Genomic DNA, 18,691 nt, shown 5'->3' with positions numbered 1-18,691 from the left:
TGCTGAGCACTGTGAAAAGACCAGTGTGCAGTTCACCCCTTGCTTACCCTCTGCTTGCCCCCAGTCCCCACTTTTGGGAGTTTCCTCCCCCAGGAGTAGGTACAACTACGCAGACTGTTGAGTGGTTATTTTTTCTAAAAACCACACTGTGTCCTGAACCCTTTTTTCTCCTCCTCTTTTGGCTCCCATAAATCCCCACGGCAAGACCAAGCTCTGCAGCCTGAAAACAGCTGCCCTGAGCTGTTCTTTCACCTCTTGCCATCCCATGGACAAATCCCCCAAATGCTCGCCCCTTTCCAAACTCGAAGACAATGGCCATGTCCTGCTGGGAGGCAGAGGGAAAAGCCTGGACCATGGGCAGCACAGGGACAGAAGGGTTTCTAGGCCAGAGGCAGGAAGCCAAAAAACCATCAACAGCAAGCCCTGGTGCTTGACAGGCGTAGTAGGGAGCTGAGCTCATCGCTTGGACTCTTGCACCATCCACTGGGTTGCCCAAGGGCCTTGTGCACATGACTAAAATCTGCAACCTAATTTTACCAGAATTGGTGACTAACAAAGTGATCTGCCTTTCCTAGGGAAAGTAGTCCCTGCAGCCCTCCCCAAGGGAAGGGCAGGCCAGCACCCACTTGTCCTAGGGGATGCCAATACCATGGCAAAAGAGCAAAACAGTGCCACCCTAATACCCCTCATTTCAGCTGCCACTGCATTCTTACACCCTGCTTCCATCCCCAGGTCTCACAGTGCTCCAGTCTCTCAGCCAACACATCAATGTCACCTCCATCCAAGAATCCTTCCTGACTCCTTTTGTCTTTCCTTCTTCAGATGCTGCCTCCAGCCCCAGCATGTGATCACAATTAGATCTCTTTGTAGAACAACAGCTCCTATTTATATTGGGATGGGGCTGAATAAGTAGTAGTCACCACCAGGTCCTCCATCCTGACATAAAAGCAACACGCTTCACACAAAAAAACAGGAGGAGGAAGAAAGCATTTATGATCTCTGTCATCTTCCCAGGATCTCTATATACGGTTTACTCTGCCAGCAATTTGCAGTGCCATGTACCCTTCCAATGCTGGATTTACTAATGCAGCCCAGGCTTAGCTCTTACTCCATGAGGCTCAGGGTCCATGTGGAATTTTGGGAGCAGGGCAGTGAAGCACATTATTTTCTCCCTCAAACCCAAAGGTGGGGCAAACTGCTGGATAACAGCACTGCAAGGCTCCTCTCACTCTCTGGCCAGGGGGGCTCCTGTTGCTTTTCCTCACCAAATCCTGAAGAAAGGAAGCAACTGGTCACTATACACTAAAACCTCAAAGAAAATTACACACACACACACAGAGCTGTCACCACTGGATTAGGGCCACATGGCAAGACTTCTTCTCAAGGAACACATTTTTCTCAGCGAAAGGGGAAGATTTTATTAAGTTAAAAGTTGAAGGGCACAGCGGAGCAGCAGCAGCTGTCACCCTGGGGAGGTTGGCTCGGGCGGGTGCAGTAGCAGCCTCACAGCTCCTCTTCCCCAGAAAGGAGAAGCCCCGCGGCTCTGGGCTCCTGCCAATGCAGGTTCTTGCAGGAGCCAAAAGGGCAGCCACGGAGAGAGAGCTCGGTCATGTGGACTCTTGCCAAGGTGTCCTCTTTCAGCCGCCTCGGGCAAGCACACCCACGGCAGACAGCCCCAGCGGCTCCCCCTATGGCTTGCGTGTCTTCTCCGAAGGTCCCGGGGGTGGCACGGGGAGGGGGAGCACGGTCCTTGCCCTACATCCCACGGGGACCGTGGAGACATTTGGAAGAGAGGGAATATGTGCCAAAGGTGGCTGTGTGTGGCCAGGGGAAATGGAGCTAGGAAAGGGGGAAAAACCAGGCTCTCTTTTTCAGGTTAGAAAAATGCCGGTGATGTAGTAAAAGTTTTCCTCCTCCTCTTCCCCTCCTTTCCATGGGGAAAAAAATTCCTCTATAAAATATAATTTTCACATATAAAATCCTGAGGAAGGTGCATGTAAGGAGCCAGTCCAAACAACGTGCTCAGGTATGCAGGCAAAAAGGGTTCATCAAAAAAGCTTTGGGAGGGGAGTGAGGAGGTTGGGGGTGTGTGGGATTTCTCGCCAAGGTGGCATCGGATAGGGATTCAACCTCCCTCTCCCCACGAGTGAGGAATGGAGCAAATACAAAACAAGAACAGATAACGAATGTAGAGCAGACCTAGAGAGAGACAAAAGCAGACATGGTTAAGAAAGAGTGCAGTGAGTGCAGACATGCCCTCCCTTCAGCTCCCTGGGGAGGCAGCTGTCTGGTGCCCTGCTGCACCCCCACTCACCTCAGCACCCATCAGCAAGCGCTGGTGGAGCAGGGTGAGCCCAGTACAAGCAGGAAGCAGAAGCACTCCGGACAACAGGATGCCCTCATTCCTGTCCCCCTGCTCCCCCCATCTGTGGCAGAGATGCCTGCAGGTGAGTCTGGGAGAAGGGCTGGGTCTAGTTGGGCCTGCTTTGATGCAGAGCTACAACTATTGTGCTGCCATAGGGAAACCACTTCAAAGGTGAAGGGAGCAGAAACACTGCCTGCACAGGGAATATGTAACCACCCACGCCGTCACCCAGGCCATGGGGCGAAGGCCAGCATTGGCCTGGCTCCCACAGGCAGCCTGGTTGAGGAGTGATTGGTGCTGGCTGCATCAAGAGCACCATGAAAAGGGGGCTGGAGCCCTCGGGAGAACGTCAGGGACAGCAGGAGGGCCAGCAGTGCAGGCCAAGAGGATGCGAGAAGCAGAGAAGGATGAGTTTAAGCCTAAAGTTTCAAAACTGAGTGGAGCAGGAGAAACTGGCAGCTTCCACGTGCCTGCAGCAGCCAGTGTCAGCCACCTGCCCCCACAGCGTGCCCAGGCTCACCGTTACTTGCTGTTGCACAGCGACTCCTTCTCCTGCAGAGCCGCCATGGCCAGGCGCAGGTGCTCCTTCAGCTGCTCGATCTCGCGCTCCGAGCGCACCTTAATGTGATTCAGCTCTGCATACACGTCTTGGTATTTCCCTGAGGCAAATCTCTTGTCCTGCCAGGGGAGGGAGAGGGGTCAGGCAGGTTGCCGGGCTGATTTTAGGGAGGGTGGCAGCAAGGTGAGCCCAGCAGAAGAGCCAGCAGGTGAGCAGGAGAGAGCTAGCTCTGGGTTTGAAGCCCATCCCAATTTGGGCCAGGCAAAAACCATTCAGAAGAGGAGCATGGAGGTACCACTTTACAAACACCAGGCCAGGGAAGAACGCAGAGACACTGGTGCCACAGCAGCAGGGATGTATAGCACCAGGTTGAGGAGGTAATGGGGGCTTTAACACGGCTTGTGTGCATGTGGGGCAGCCACATGGGAAACATAGCCCCACCATGAATGCAGACCACTGAGAGAGGTGGGTGCAGCTCCTTATATGGCCAAAAACTTATGTGAGTAAGTTATAAACTCCTGGAGCATCACTGAAGTCCAAAGCCTCTTTCAGGTTCCCCTGTGGCAGGAGCATTTGATAATTCCTCTGAAAGAGCTGCTGCCAGTGGAGGGAGCAGCACACCCAGAAACAGTGCCCAAGGAAACCCATTCACTCAGAGAGGGGACAACTAGGGGAAGCAGAATGCCAGGCAGCCTTCATCCAGGTTTCCCACTTGCAGAAGGCGGCCCCCTGTCTTGTCCATGCTCATGTGTGCATACATCTGGGAAAACCAGCAGCTCTGTGACTCCTCCCTTGTACAAGGTCAGCCTATGCCAGTCCGTGCTATTGGAGCTGCTCTGTGCTCTGCAGTCAGCAAGGACAAGCAGCACAGGCAACAGGAGAGTTTGTCTCGAGCATCCCATCAAACCCAGCCAGAGCCTGCTGATATGCAGCCCTGCTGCTTCCCTGCCTTCCCTCTCCTGCTCTTGCCCAATTGCTCCCAGAAAACACCGACCTTCTGCATCATCTGCAGCTCCTCCCGGAGGCACTGCACCTCCTTCTTGACATACTGGAGCTCATTCTCCTTCACCCGCAGCAGCACCTGGGCAGAGAGGGGGGGAGAGGAACCAGAGGTGACTCAAGAGCCACCGCCTCGGAAAGGCCGGCGGGCCCTGGCGCAAGCGCAGCGGTGGGAGAGGAAGGAAGGGCCAGAAGGGCTGGGGCAGGAAACGGCGCAAGCAGCCGGAGAGAGCAGCGGAGGGGAGCCCCACGTTCTGCTTCCTGCACCGCTCCATCCGTCACCCCCTCCCGCTTGCTCCAAGCCAAAGCTGTCAAGAGGAGAAGAGCCCCGGGACAGGCGGGGATGGAGGCAGGGGGCAGCCAGGGGATCCCGCACCTCCAGCTCGCAGGAGCTGCGCTCGTTGTTGTGCGAGGCGCGGTCCCCAGAGCCCCGCGATGAAATAAAGCTTCGCAGCTTCCCGATCTCATCTGAGAGGCGCGTCTGCAGCTCCTGCAGGCAAAGCCAAAAGACGTCAGAGTAGCCGTGGCACAGAGCTCTTGCTTTCCTGACCATTCCATCCCCATGGCAGCCCTTGTTCAGCCTGGAGACCATGTTGTAACCATAGGCACTGGAAGATCTACATCCAGCAGAGTACACTCGCCATATTTAACGCCACAGTTAAGATGGCCTCTAACTCTTAATCCTTTTCTTTCTGATGATAAAATCTCAGAAGGGAAGAAATATGAACAAATAGGGGAGTTTTAACAGAGGGGCTGTGCTCTGTGAAGGAGGAACATCTCCAATGCTCCTCTCTGCTGGCAGGAAAGCCCTTCTCTTGCCTGATTTTTCTGGAGGAGGTCCTTCCCCTCCCGCTGACAGCGCTCCAATATCTGCTCCCGCTCTTCTGCCTTCTGGGTGAGCTCCCCGATTTCCAGGCACTTTTGGGAATACTGCTCAGAAAGCACCTGCAGTTCCCGCTTCAGCGACTCCACGTCCAACCTGCCAAAGAGGCACCAGCTCATTGCTGCCCCAAACCCCTTGCCAGCTCCTGGCCCCTGGCACTGCCTTCCCCCCTGCCATGGCCAGCCTCTGCCCACATCAGTCATTAGTCATTCACAGGACAATGTTCCCTGTGAACCTGAGCTTCAATTCCCACACTCCTGCACATGAGCGTGGTGCTTCTTGGAGCTCCAAGTCATGCAGAAGAAATGGAGGAGCTTTCCATAAAGAAAATAGAGGGGAAATAACTATAGGTATGAGGGAGGTGCTATAGGGAAAAGAGCCAAGCAGGGGACAAACTTCCCTTCCCTACAGCTGCAGCCACTACCGGGCACCCACTAGCCCTGAGGAGGGAGCTGGGGAAGCGGCAGGAGGAAAAGCTCAGGACTAGAGCTGCAGATGGAGCGTGGTGACAGCGGCACAAGGCGGCATCATCGGCCAAGGGGAGTGAGAGAGATGCTTTCTTACTGGTGCTGCTTCTGGAGGGCTTCGGGGAGCGAGCTGCATTGCTGGAAGCTCCGTGTCCTGCCCAGCTCCTTATTCATCTCCTCCCGGTGGGCTTTCTTCAGTGCCTCAATGGCTGCAGAGGGGGACAGTGAGAAATGGGGGATCAGGCTGTGCCAGCCTCATGGAAAACACACCGGAGAACTGGCTAAGCTCTCTCCACTGCAGGTTCCCGGATCCGTCTCTGCAGATTCCTCCTCTTCCCTTCTTCCCTCAGGGTATTCCTCACCATCTCCACACTCCAGGATAATCACGCTGCCAAGAGGACTAACACAGGGCATTCTGGGAGCTCTCTACTACTTCTGCCTTGCCCACCTACAATAAAGTGCTGGTCCCCTCCCACCCATCCAGAGGCATGACCCCATTTCCTTCAGGTTCTTTACCACCCCATCTCCACCAGTGCCACAGGAGCGAGAAGCACCAGAGCTCGTGCTCCAAGGAGCGCCAGCCTCACTCCAGTACAGTCAGCAGTGTGGCTCCAGATGATGGGATGTCTGGCTTCTGGCATGAGGCTTTGGGGAGAGGCAGGAGGGACCCAGCTGAGCAGAGGCACAGCTTGGTGTCTGCTCCTACCTGCTGCTGTTGCTGCTGCCTCCTCTGCCAGGAGCCGCTCCTTCTCCTGCCGCAGCCGCTCCAGCTCCCGCTGGTGGTGCCTCTGCAGCTCCTCCATCACTTGCTGGTGGGATGACTCCATCTCAGCCAGGCTGCGCTCACAGGCCTCCTGGTGTGAGGAGGAAAGGAGGTGAGAGAGAGGAGGAAAGAAGGAGGAAGGGCTTGGGGAAGAACAGGCACCTGGCTGCAAGTCCAGGACGTTCTGAAAGAAGTGAGACTACTTCCCAGGAGGGTCTTTTCCTTCTGAAAGTGAGGTGGCACTTTAATCATGAACACAACCATTTTACAGGGGCACACATCTTGCAACACCCCTTTGTGCTTTATAGAGGAAGAATGTTCCTCTAGCTCTTAAAACGAAAGCAGCAAGACAGCAACATCCCTCTTGGTCCAAGAGCTGGGTATAACATGCCCAACACCACAGTCCCAACCCTACACAGGGCTGCACTGCCTGGCTGGAAGAGATCAACAGTGGGAACTGCATCTCAGTATCTGCCTTTTAAATGAAGCACATCCCCTGGAATCAATGAAAACCGAGCCTCCTCTCCTGAAAAGTGACACCCTGCACTACCCTGTGACATGATGGAGGCTGCCAAAGAGCCCTCCCCACAGCCTAGTGGTTAGGGATCCTCCTCACACAGCTCTCCCTCCTTTCTGATGGCTCTGAGACCAAAGGAATGGTCCTTTCTATGCTGAGTGCTATGATTAACTCGGGTTAGAGCAAAGCAAATGGGTTCCCACCTTGGCACTATGCCTTCACTCCCCCTCTAGATTCTGGCAGTGTCTCCCTGAGCCTCTCAGGAAGGGTTTGTTCACCAACAAACTATGCCATGATGATTAATAGCCTGGTCCTCAAGGACATCAGCAGAGAGCTAAGACATCATCACATCCCCCAACAGCTCCTTGCCATCCCATTCCTTCCCCACTGAGGACTAAGGCTCATACAAAGACACTGGAACGTGCTGAGTGAATGCAAACCCTTCCTGGCTACTCCTCTCTACTGTGATGAGGGAAGCTAGGAAGCTTCACAGAACAACAGAGGAAAAGGTGAGGAATCAATTTGGTGATCTATGCAGGGACCAGCTGCAACCCTTGGCAGACAGAGAGAGTGAATCCTTTGGGGAAAGGCCAAGTTTGGCCTCAGATGTGAAATGCTGGCTTTTTGAGCCAAGCTATTAGGAAGATAAGGAAGTTCCTCCCCACTGCTTTTGCTCTTTTTTTTTGACCATAAAGAGGCCTGTAAGCTGTAAATATTAAATCATGATTACACAGAGACTGGTAAGGGCTGTCTGGGCTGGGCTCTACAAGGCTTCTGGGTTTCTTTATCTCTGCTGGGTACAGCCAACCCTGTGGAACAGACTTCACCAGCACCAATTTCCTGCCCTGCCAATATCCCCTGCCCCGGTATCTTCCAACACATAAGGCCCATCCTGAAAATCCCACTCTATGGTCAAACAGCAGCCTCCACACAGGAAATCCCTGAGGGATGTGACCCTGCTTGCTTTGGATCAGCCCATGAGAGGGGAAAATAAATAAACAAAGAGAAGTGAGAGGATGAAGCATGAGCAAATTCTGCTTTGCTGGCTCTCCCACGTGCTGCCCCAGCAAACGAATGGGCTGTGCTGTCAAAGTGACCTTCAGGGCTCGGGCTGTCCCCAGGGACTGACTGACTGACTGCTTTTAATGAGACACGTGGGAGCCCCAGTTAGCAAGAACCACATGTGGCGAGCACCAGCCACCAGAGGCTCATCAGGAAGCTGCTGACCCACTCCTGAGCTGGGGGATGGCTCACCCCCACGGCCCAGGACAGCACTGTGCTCACATGCAAAGAGGGACGCAGATCCTGCACCTCTCCGCAAATTATCTGTCTCCCCCTTTATAACCCTGGCCCCTTTAAGGCCAGGCAACGTGCACCAGCCTTTATGTAATTAACATTGATTACAAATGGTCCCAGTTAGGGTCACCATGGCAACCCAATGATTAGCAATACCTGCTCGGCAGTAAGCTGTGTGCCAGAATTTCCCAGTTTGGTACGGGAGTGACCCCCCCAAGCCCTGGGTCTGGCACTCTGCTCACCTGTGAGATGTACCCTCGGGGCACTTGGCTGTCCCCCTGGGATTTTGCTGCCTCCCGAAGGCTCTCGTTTCTGGCCCGGCAGGACTCCAGCTGTGCCCGCAGTGACTGGATCTGTGCCAGGGAGGACAGAGAAAGATGTTCAGCCAAGGGTGGAGAAGTGCCACGGCCTGACCAATGTGCCACATCCAAACCCTGGGCTTAGGGGTGGGGAGGACAACACACGGTCAGTGGAGGCCTCTGCTTCCCCAGCAGCCTGCCAAGAGACCGCACTGGCAAAGCCAGCCCCAGCCTGGTGAGTGCCAGTAAGGAAGGGAGGAGACATCCCAGCTTTCAGAGGTGGATCCATGCTGGAGAATACCACCACAGCAGGGCTCCTTTCAAAGGCTGGCAGGTGAAGAGCTTGAAGGCTTGGGAATAGCCAGAGAAGAAAGGCTGTGAATGTACTCCCAGGAAGCACAGATTCCACACAAGTAGTGCCACCAAATAAATTATCCTGGACTAAAACATGCTCTAGGTGTCTTGAGAGAGGGCCTCTAGCCTTGCATTACCAGGTTCCAAAAGCTTCCATGCACTCAAGGAGCCAGAAAGAACTGACATCTCCCTGCACCTCTGCAGGAGGCTCTTCTGCAGAGCCTCCTGTAGCCAAGTACCACATTAGGGGCCACCAGAACCCCAGAGATTTCAGAGAGGAGGGATGCTCTTACCTCCTTTTTCAGCGCCTCATTGGTGTCTCCCTGGCCCTCCTTGCTCTGGTTCAGCAGTGTTGTCAAGGGCACTCGCCGCAAGTCCTTCAAGGGCAGGTGCTCCAGCTCCAGCCACTTCTTCTCTATCTCCTCGTTCAGACGGATGCGTTGTTCCTCCGAAAGCGGAGGGGTGGGCAGGTCCTGCTCCCCGGCCCTGCGGGCAGGGTCTCCTGCCGGGCCATCGCTGTTGGGGACCCTGCCATCGGGGCTCTCAAACCACCTCCTCCTCTCCTCCGATCGGATGGCCAGATCCCGCTCCAGCTCCTCATACCTGGGAGCTCGCTCCGAGATCTTCAAGCTCCCTTTCGTCCTCTGCAGGGACCCCTGACTTCCAGGCTCTTGTGGCAAGGGGGACAGCTCCACATAGTCAAAGGCTTGGCGCTGCCCATCCGCCTTCCAGGGACTGCCCTTGGAGTTCCCCTCGGAGCCCGAGCCCAGCCGCTGCTGCTCCTCCGTCCGGAGCGAGCCTTTCTGGGGAACGCAGTTACGGAAGTTCTCCTTGTCACAGTCAGGGAGCCTGGAAGCAGAGCAGGAACTGGTGATGGAGAGGCCCCGTGTGGGAAAGGATGCCAGCAGAGGCACTGCCAACTGCTCAAAGCTGAGACCCTCACTCAGCCCATCCTTACAAAACCCCACCCCGAGTGCAGAGCTGGGCCTGTAGCATCCCATCTCCCAGGAAAATGGATTTCTCCACCAGGCAGCAAGGATCCATCCTGATTCCAGCTAGGCTGGTGGAGAAACCAATCTAAACTTATGTGGTGAGGCAAAAAGCAGGTACAAGAAAGCGAGCCATCAGGTTCTCAACCCCTGTCACTGGCTGGTGTAACCAAACCACTTCCAGAAGGAGCAGAGGGCAGGGCTGCTCTGGTAGCAGTGACATTTCCAAAGGGGCCTTCCTTGCCCCTGCCAGTCAGGGTAGAGGGACAGCAAGGGAGAAGAGGACAAGCAGCACTGCGCAGCTCTTACTTGGTGACATCTGGAGCACTGACTGGGCGCACATTCTTCCGCAGGGCCTCGATCCAGTTGCGCCGGATGCCAGAGGTCATCGCTGACAGGGTGAAGACGGCATCCTTTGTCTGCAACAGGGAGGTGACAGAGGCCCTCTCATCACCCAGTGGATGTGCAGCAGCTCCCTCCTGCTCCCTGAGACCCACAGCCACTCGCATACAGCAGTGCTGGGCTCTTAGAAAGGCCACCCTCTGTCTCGGGCTCTTGGGGACAGGTGGAGGGATGGCAGATGAGAGGTGGGAGGGGTGCTTGAGGGGGATCCTTCATGAGACCATCTCCAAGCAAAGGCAAAAGAAACCTTGCTGGCACACTGGGCTGTAGTTACATTTCTCTTCACAGAGAAAAGCAAGGCACAATTCTTCCCAAGAATATTTCTAGGTTTCACATTCTCTGAACCTCAGAGAAAGAAAAAACTATTCTTATCTCATTTACTACTCCTGTGTTGCTCACAAGTAAAATACAAAGTAGAAAATTGTTTACCTGAAAGGAATTGATAATTAGATTCTGGCATGAGTGTCAATTTGGTCAACTGACCAATTGAATCCAGGTGTGCGTGTCGGGACTGTCGGCTGACAGCCATGAGATTCAGTGCGGTGGAGTGCAATTAAGTGCTTGGCAGATTCAGTTTAGATGTAATGTAAAATAGCGTAATATAGTATAATAAAGTAATTAATTAGCCTTTGGATAAGATAGACTCCTCATCATTCTTCCTCTTTCATCAGGGGCAAAAATATCTACTATACTGGGCCAAACATGCACTGGTGCAATCCAGCTGCAGACCAAGCAGTCCAACACTCCTGCAAGCAGGGTCAGCTACAGCAGCTTGGTCTTAGCCTGTATTCAGCTGGGGTTTTATATCTCTAAGGAGATCTCCACAGTCTCTGTGGTCACTGTTTTACCTTCCTCACAGATAAAAAAGTTCTTTAGATTTCGAGGTGGAATCTCCTGTGTTCAAGCTGGTATCCATTGCCTTTTGTCCTGTTGCTGGGGACCACTAAGAAAAGTCTGGCTCCTTCTTTTTTGCCCAACCCACATCGGGTATTTTTAGATAGAGAGATACATACACGATCCTTTCTCCAGGCTGAAGACTCCCAGCTCTTCCAGAGACTTTGTACAATAGATGCTCAGCTGCCAGCACGGGTGTACAGCAGCAGGGCACAGGGAAACCCAGACCATGAAGTGCCCATCCCTGCACACCCACAGAGATATAATTTCTCATGCTGCCTCAGCAGCCATCTCCTGCTGCTACAACAAATAGCCAAGGACAGAACTGTGCTGGGGCTGGATCCAGGGTACGGGTTGTCACTTAGAGCATGGTCAGCCAGGTTACATCGAGATCTGCAGTGCTCACCACCCCCCTGCAGCTGTGGGAAAGTTGCCTTGGCCAACATGTCACTCACACACTCCTGGCATTTAGCTTGGCTCCTGGGCTGCCTCCAGTACAGCCTTCAGCCAGCCCTGCAAAGCCTCCTCCTCCTCCTTCCTTCCTTTGCAGGCAGGCAGCCCTGATGCCCCAGAGCACTGTCCCCCTTGAGCCAATAAAACAACCTTGGGCCACCCAGCTGGCACAGGATCTGTACGAATTGCCTCTCAGCATCTCGGCACGGGCAGGAGCACACGTCCCCCCGTGCCCCTGGGTGCTGCGGCTCCGTGCGCGCAGTGCCGGCACTCACGTGGATCTGGAAGCCGTAGTTGCGCTGCACCGCGAACTCCGTCACATCCGTGCAGGAGCGCAGGTCAATTTCTCCGTCAAGGTCATCAGCCTGCAAGCACAGCCACCCGCTGGGACATCAGCGCACAGGCAGCTTTGAGAAAGGCCACCTCTGCCTTCACCCCCCAGCTCCCTGGGAGCCAGGCTCAGCTCAGTTCCCCAGCACAGCATGGCCTGTTCTAACCCAAGGGCTGCCAGCAGCATGGACGGATGGAGAGCATCCCGCATACCCAGCCACAGGAACAGCCCTTCTCCCCACCTCCCACCATTGACAGCCCCCCCAGACTTTGCCACCCTGCCTTCATCCTCTTCATCACCCCTTGGCAAAGAACAGCTTGGCACCTCAGCCATCCCTCAGGAGGACATGGTGCCGCTGCTTGTCCCTGGTCACGCCAGAGCTGTGCTCCTCTGCCCCTGGCCAGGAAGGAAGAAAGGGCTGGTGAAGGCTGGCCACGCTTACCTCCTCTGCGTTCGAGTCCCGGTAATACCTCAGGCTCGAGTCGGTCAGCACAAACCAGTGTTTCTTCCACTGCAGGCGTCGGGCAGGGGGAGGGAAGGGAAAAGACAGGAGGGAAATGGACAGGCAGTTACCAGGGAAAGTGTAGGAACAAGGAGGGACGCTCTGCACTATGACCTCTCGGCCTTCTCTTCCCCCTCCTCCCTCCCAGATCCCCCTTGTGACCCTCAGCTGGGAGAGAGGCGCTTGATGAACCTCTGTGTCCACACACCGAGCAAGGCACCTCCCAAAAGTTCCCCACTGCCTTTCCCAGCAGGAGAGACCTCAGTAAACAAGGAGGAAGGAAATCAGCTGGCTCACCAGGGCTCTCCAGCAGCAGGGGATAGGGGAAGAGGAAGACTCTCGTCTCAGGCTTACCTCTCCGGACTCGTCCAGGATGGACATCCATCCCTTCTTGAAATTGAGAAGATCCGGCTGGAAAAAAAACAGAGAATTACTGTCTTGGAGTGACCCACAAAAGGGCTTTCAATGCCAGGGGTGGAAGGTGAGTCTCCTGTGGCAGAACAAAAATGGGAATAGCCTTTTAGGAAACTCATGGGGCTATGCAACCCTATGGCAAAAGAAAACTGGGCATAGCTCTCAGCAGCAGTCAGTCCTGTAAGCAGGAGATAAGGGAAGAGGTTTAAAAAAAGTAAAGGAAAATATGCAGCAAAGAGGTTTCCACAAGGTGCCTCAGAGGTATTTATTCAGAGAGGGGGAGGCAGGGACAAAGAGAGTGGGCAGAAGGGAGTGCTCCACCACCACCAATGGAGCTTGCCTCAGAGATGGAGACAAAGCCACAAAGAACCAGACACGCCTTGTCCCAACCCTGGCTGTCCATGCCCCAGAGCTACGTCCCTCTGGTAACTTCACCACCAATCATTTATTAAAAACATAGTAGCTCAGCTCTCACCAAAAACCTACAGGAGGCAATTCAACAGCTGTGAAAACACGTTGACTTTAAACAATGTGCCCCAGGGTAGAGATGAAGTCAGTGCCTGATCCTCTCCCCTCTCCCTCCAATGTTCAACCCTTTCTGAGATTCTGAGAGTTTTTCTCTTACCCAGCTCTGTCTGCTCCCTCCCACTACAGAGTCTGCCCTCTGCCCAGCCACAGCCACAGCCACAGAAGATAAGGATGAAGAGAATTTCACCCAGATTACCCTGTGCCACAAAGTTTCCATGCACTCTCTGCCTCCTCCTAACCTCACGTCGCTGCTGCAGCATCCCAACCAGTTTATCTTCTTCCCAAGGTGGAGCACCAGAGAGCTGACTCAGGGGAACCTCTCTCCCTAGCTTTGCCCTCAGCCAAACAGGCTCGAGCTGGTCCCTCCTCCCAGCCCTGCCAGCTCCCAGGAAGTTGCACCATCAAAGAATTCAGTCGAACGCCTCTTCTCCCATGGAACTCAGTTTGCCAACCTGCCCTCTCTCAGACAGCCGAAGCAGGCAAGGACGGTGTTGGAGAAGTGATGGTACCAGAATTGGACTTCCCAGAGGTCCAGCACCAGACTTGCCAGTCCTGTGGAAGCCACCAGCAGTCCCCACATGTCACAACCACCAGCTGAGATGGAGCTGGAGAGAAGGAGGTGGCTCAGCAGCCGATGGCCGCTCCACATGCCCTGAACAAGCCCAGTGGCCAGCCACAGCTGCCCCATAAGCCCAGCTCCCTGGCTGTCCAGCCAGGCCCAGCCTGTCCCTGCTTTCATCTCCCTGAGCTGCTGCTCGTGGGTTACACCCAAGGTTATGGGGCGGCAGGAGCAGAGTGTGTGCCGGCCCACCCTGGCGCTCTGGCTATTGGCTCAAGCAGGAGCAAGGAGTCCTGCCAAGGGGAGGTCACCGCCTGCTTCAGCTTCAGGCCTGGCCAGAAGCATCCGGCAGTCCTGGGCTCCCTGGGAAGGGAGGGAAACCAGAGCGAAAGGACATGGGGGGCTCCCAAACCTCACCTCCTGCTGAGGTGACAGGCACTGCTGGCACATAGGAGACAAGGGGGATTAATGCACCCCCATCAACCCAGATTTGTGGTGGCTCCGCTGCTGCCCTGAGAAAGCACCCCAAAAATTAATTCTTTCTCTGTGGCAGCAGCTCCACCCTTTTTCCCGTTATTCCTTCCAGTCCGGTGACTTAAGCTCCAGCTCTGAATTCAGAGTGGTGAGAGGGAAGGAAAGGAGACAAAACATCAAAGTACAACCACCCCCCTCCTGGGACGCACGTGCACTCAACAGAAGAGAGAGAGATGGGCAGGCTCCATGGAGGCAGAAAAACAATACAGGGAGACAGGGGGGCTGTTGTACAGATCAGCTGGGTCTCATTGAGGATTTACAATCCCAAAGCATTAGGTGCCAAAATAATTAATATTAACAGGATGCATGCTGCTGGAAAAACTGCCACAAAGTCCTGCCAAAACTGCTGCCCTCAATGCAGTGCTGGGGCCAGAAAATTCCCCTGGAGGGCTTTTCCCAAGCAGGCAAACTGCACAGGGTTTCTGCCTTCCCTGCCAGCCTTAGACACGAAGCTGCAGCTCTATAGAATTGTCTTGGAACTATTCTTGTCACAGCGGGGTCAGTGCCATAAGTAGAGGCCTCAGTTGATACACCAAGTGCTTAAAGCCACTTTTCTTCCCTTCCCCACAAGCAAATCCAGTTTGTGGGGGATTCCTCCCCCAGCATAAAAAGCTCAGAGAAGAGTGTGGGGCTCAAATAGAACCCCTCATCCAGAGGAAATGGCCCAGCAGTGGGAGGAGGAAACATCCAGGAAAGCCGAGCTGCTGGGAGAGATCCGGGTGCCAGAGATGCAATGATGTGGCAGGATGCACCCCCGGCAAAACGCACGGCCCTGCACTCGGGGCCGGGGATGGCTTGGGAGGTGGTGGCAGTGATTTTGCCCAGTTGCATCCATACCCATCAGAGTTTTACTCTCAGCCCCACAGCTGGCCAGGTAAAGGCACTGGAGGGGGTCTCAGGTAGCTGGGGACATGAGTGATTTCTGGAAAGACTGGCTTGTAACAGCAGGTTAAGGAGCGGCAGCTGCCTGCTCTGGTTGAAGAAGGGCTACAGGGAAGGTGATAACAGGCTGTAAGTATCCGAAGAATGTAAACACCAAAGAAGGAAAAGGGACAGGGTGGGAGCAAAGGAATTGCTCCCGGGTGGTATTGAGGCGCCAGGATGGAGAAGTGGAGAAGAAGAGGCTGCGGGAGGCTGAGAAAGCTCAGTGTCCAAGCAGGATAGTCAGGTGTGTCCTTTCATCACCAGCCTTTGTCATCACCTTGCCTCCTGCTTCTCCCAAAATCTCCTCAGCAATGCAGGTTCTGAGGCACTGCTTGCTCCCACCTCCGGGAGATGGTGCAAGGGGCTCTCAAGCCTCCCGGAAAACACAATGTCTCCTCTCCTCTAAAAAGGGAACCCACTTCATAAGGCGTGGGCCCCAGGCCAAAACACAAAGCAAAACCGCTCCAGCTCAGCTGGGTGAAAGCAAAATCACTCCCAGCCTGGAGCACACATGCAGCTCCCGAACCTACACGTGCGGTGAGAAGAGCCAGCGGAAGACGGGCTCTCCCGTTCCCACCGCCGCCGTGCGAAGCGCCGCGGGCACAGCCCAGCTGTCACCTCCATTACCCCGCTGGCGGCCGCAGCCGCTGTGCCAGGCAGAGCTCGCCCCAGGGGTGGGATGGATGCTCCCTGCCCCAAACCGCATCTGCTTCCCACGGGGAGCCGGAGCTCCCCACGCCCGGGGGGACACCGATATCGCATCCCACTGCGGTCAAAGGTGCCGTGGGCTCAGCCCGCTCCACGCTCACGCTTATCGCGGTGGGGTGGTGCCCACCGGGGCCGGAGCGGCCACGGGGAGCTCGGGGGGACCCCGGCGGTGATGGCGAAGGGAACCAAGGAAGAACCGCCAGCCTCGAGTCGGGGGCCAGAGTGCCCCAGGGAGCTGCGGCTCCAGGGACCCGCGGAGGCGGCGGCTGACAGCCGGGGTCCCCGCGCCCCCCAGCCCCGGCTGTCCCCGGGCTCCGGAGGAGTCCCCGCGACCCCGGCCCGCCGAGCCCGAACCCGAGTCCCGACTCACCGTCATGGCGGGGGCGCCGCGGCCGGCGGGGCCGGGGCCGGGGTCGCGGCGGGGCCGGGCGCTCGCAGCCAGGGCGGCGGGGCGGCTTCAGCGCCCGGGCGGCTCCCACGGCCCCACCATGCCCGCTCCGCCGCCCGCCCGCGATCCCGCCCGCCGCTTTCCTTCTTTCTTTTTTTTTTTTTCCCCAAAGAGAAAAAAAAAAAAAAAAAAAAAAAGGAAAAGGAAAGGAGGGGGGGAAAAGAAAACCACCCCAAAAAACTTTTCTTTCCTCCCCCAAGAACTTCCTGGGAGGACCCGGACAGGCCAATGGCAGCCGCCGCCGCCGCCCCGACCGCCCGCAGCCAATGGAGCCGCCGGGGCGGGCGAGGCCGCCGGTCCGCACGGAAAGGGGCGGCGGCCCCGGGCGCTGGGGACGGGACGGGACGGGGGCGATGCTGGGGCCGAGCCGTGTCCCTTTCCCGCCCCGCTGGCCCGGGAGAGGTGAAGCCCTGGGAGGGACGGGTTCAGCCGCTGCTGCCCCGGGACGGGACTGTCGGGAGCCCAGCCCTTATCCAGGCAGGATTTGCTCTCAGGCTGGGATTTTTCGAAGGCAGGGATTTTCAGGAGTGCACACACAATGGAGTCCTCGCCTTGGATCCTGGGGCTGCTCGGTTTTATCCAACCAATTGAACCTCTCTGGGCTCGTGGCAGGGGTGGTAGGAGGTCATGGGGAAACTCCTAGTGCCCCTGGAAAGCCATGCAAGCTGGCCTCAGGAAAGGGAACTGCTAGAGAGGGTCCCAAAGGAAAAGGGGAGAGGGGCTGTGCATCACAAAATGCCAAGCTCTACTTTGCAATCACACCAAGATGATGCTTCTTGCTGCAAGGCAAAGGGAAGGTGCCAGAGCTCAGTGCTGAAGAAACCTGGCACAGGTGGGGTGATCTGGCCCGGTTGTACAGGGTGATTTCAGGGCTTTGGGCTCCTCTCTGGCCTGATGCAGGGAAGTGAGGGAGAGGATGTCACCCGTTTCGAGTTTCAGAGGCCTTTGACAGCCTCTTTCCTGGCTGCAGTTTGTCCTTGTGTAAAGAACAAAGGCAGGTCCTAGCAGAGGATGACCTGGCTGAGATGAGTGATGTGCACACAGGGGGACAGAGGCAGGAACTTGTGTGCGGCTGCCAGCTACATGGGCTCCTGGAATACTTTCTGCGGCCCCCCGTAGCTGCTGCAATGCCACTTTGCAGGAATGCCAACACAATACACTGTATCTTCTTTCACACCACTAAAGCCTGTAAAACCCTCGGTGCCATCACAGCACTGGCCAACAATAAAGCAAAGGAAAGCAGCTGTACTGAGATTTTAGTCCCAGTTCTACTGTATGCCCTTCTCCGGCTTTACAAAAAGGCTCTGTGCTTCAGTTTCCCCACCTGAGAAACGGGTGAAGGACAAAGAGAAGGGGAGTGCTCATGAGCACGGCATTTAGGACATCATGGGAACGCAGCACCACGCTGGATCTGCTCAGGTCAAGTGCTGGAGACCTAGTCCTGCCCTCAGTGACCCCCAGAGGAGGGCAGCTGCCCTTCCTCACAATTCCCAGGGCCTGGCCCCTACCTTGTTGTGCTTCTTACTGGCATTCAAATGTGGCTGCGGGCTTCCTGAGGAGCCAGTGCTGCTTTGTGGTGGGAAGGTGCTTCCACCCAGCTGGGGCTGCAGGGGAGAAAGCAGGAGCTGAAGCCATTGGGGTTTAGTCCTCACCTCAGTTTCCCATATCCGAGCATCTGTCTCCTGGTGTGAGGCAGGGAAGAAAGCATCTTCCCTCCTCCCAGTGCCAGGCAGGCAGTACAGTTTCCCTGGAGAAGCGGAGGATCTGTGGGAATCAGGGTGCACAGAATTGCAACCCAGTGGACCCACCCAGCCTGTGCTTGCCAGTTTTAGGCCTTGCAGGGTCCCCATCACTTCTGGCCCCTGCCCTACTCACATGGTAAATGAGAAGACTCTTGTTCCCCCAGTCAGTTTCCAATGGCTTCTCAGGGCTCTGTGCATCTCGTGCAGGTTCGGGACCCTTCCAGTCCTCCTCCAGATCCTGTGTTGGACTCTCAGGCCTTTTCCAGCTGTCATCTGGCCGTAGTCCTCCTTCCAGAAATCTAGCAGGGCTTTTCCAGTCCCTTTCCAGCTGGCGCATCACATTTGCATGGCACACGGGCATCGCTTGGCGCTTCCAGTCCTTCTCCCACACCTGTGCTCGGTGGGCATCGCCCCGGCCCCTCCAGTCCTGCTCCAGGGGTCGTGTTGGGCTTGTGGGGCGCAGGGGCTTGCCTCGGCCTTTGCAGTCACTGCTGGTGCCCTTTGAGGGCTGCGAGGAGGTCACCTTTTCCCGGAGGCTCTGCCAGCTGCATTCCGATGGCTTCCTGGGCCCTGCGAGGTGCAGCGGCTCCCCAGGCTTCACTCTCTGCCTCTCTGCGCCCTGCACCAAGCTGGGAGGGGAGATCTCCTTTTGGCTTCTCCTTGTGCTCTCTGTGCGTCTCCCGGGACTGAGGGCCCGTGGGGGTGGCCCTGCCCGGCTCAGCCTGACGTTTCCTGAGCCCTTCCCAGCCCCTGCGGGGTGC

At 56.0% G+C, this 18,691-nt stretch overlaps 1 protein-coding gene across 1 annotated transcript; it reads right to left on the bottom strand.

Moving 5' to 3' along the window:
• Nucleotides 1-1,444: 1,444 nt before the first annotated feature.
• TRIOBP (TRIO and F-actin binding protein) lies at nucleotides 1,445-16,146 on the bottom strand. The gene is made up of 14 exons (XM_058022717.1): nucleotides 16,111-16,146; nucleotides 12,428-12,484; nucleotides 12,014-12,082; nucleotides 11,516-11,605; nucleotides 9,801-9,910; nucleotides 8,796-9,351; nucleotides 8,092-8,202; nucleotides 5,980-6,127; nucleotides 5,371-5,482; nucleotides 4,743-4,902; nucleotides 4,300-4,413; nucleotides 3,919-4,005; nucleotides 2,886-3,043; nucleotides 1,445-2,199 (listed from the first exon to the last, which is right to left on the bottom strand). The coding sequence occupies exons 1-13, from the start codon at nucleotides 16,114-16,116 to the stop codon at nucleotides 2,888-2,890; spliced, it is 1,776 nt and encodes a 591-aa protein (XP_057878700.1). The 5' UTR covers nucleotides 16,117-16,146; the 3' UTR covers nucleotides 1,445-2,199; nucleotides 2,886-2,887.
• Between the last annotated feature and the right edge of the window lie 2,545 nt (nucleotides 16,147-18,691).

Source organism: Melospiza georgiana, chromosome 4 (genome assembly GCF_028018845.1).
Source record: "Melospiza georgiana isolate bMelGeo1 chromosome 4, bMelGeo1.pri, whole genome shotgun sequence".
NCBI lineage: Eukaryota > Metazoa > Chordata > Aves > Passeriformes > Passerellidae > Melospiza > Melospiza georgiana.
Note: the sequence above shows the minus strand (reverse complement) of the source record. Positions and strands in the feature narration are given on the sequence as shown.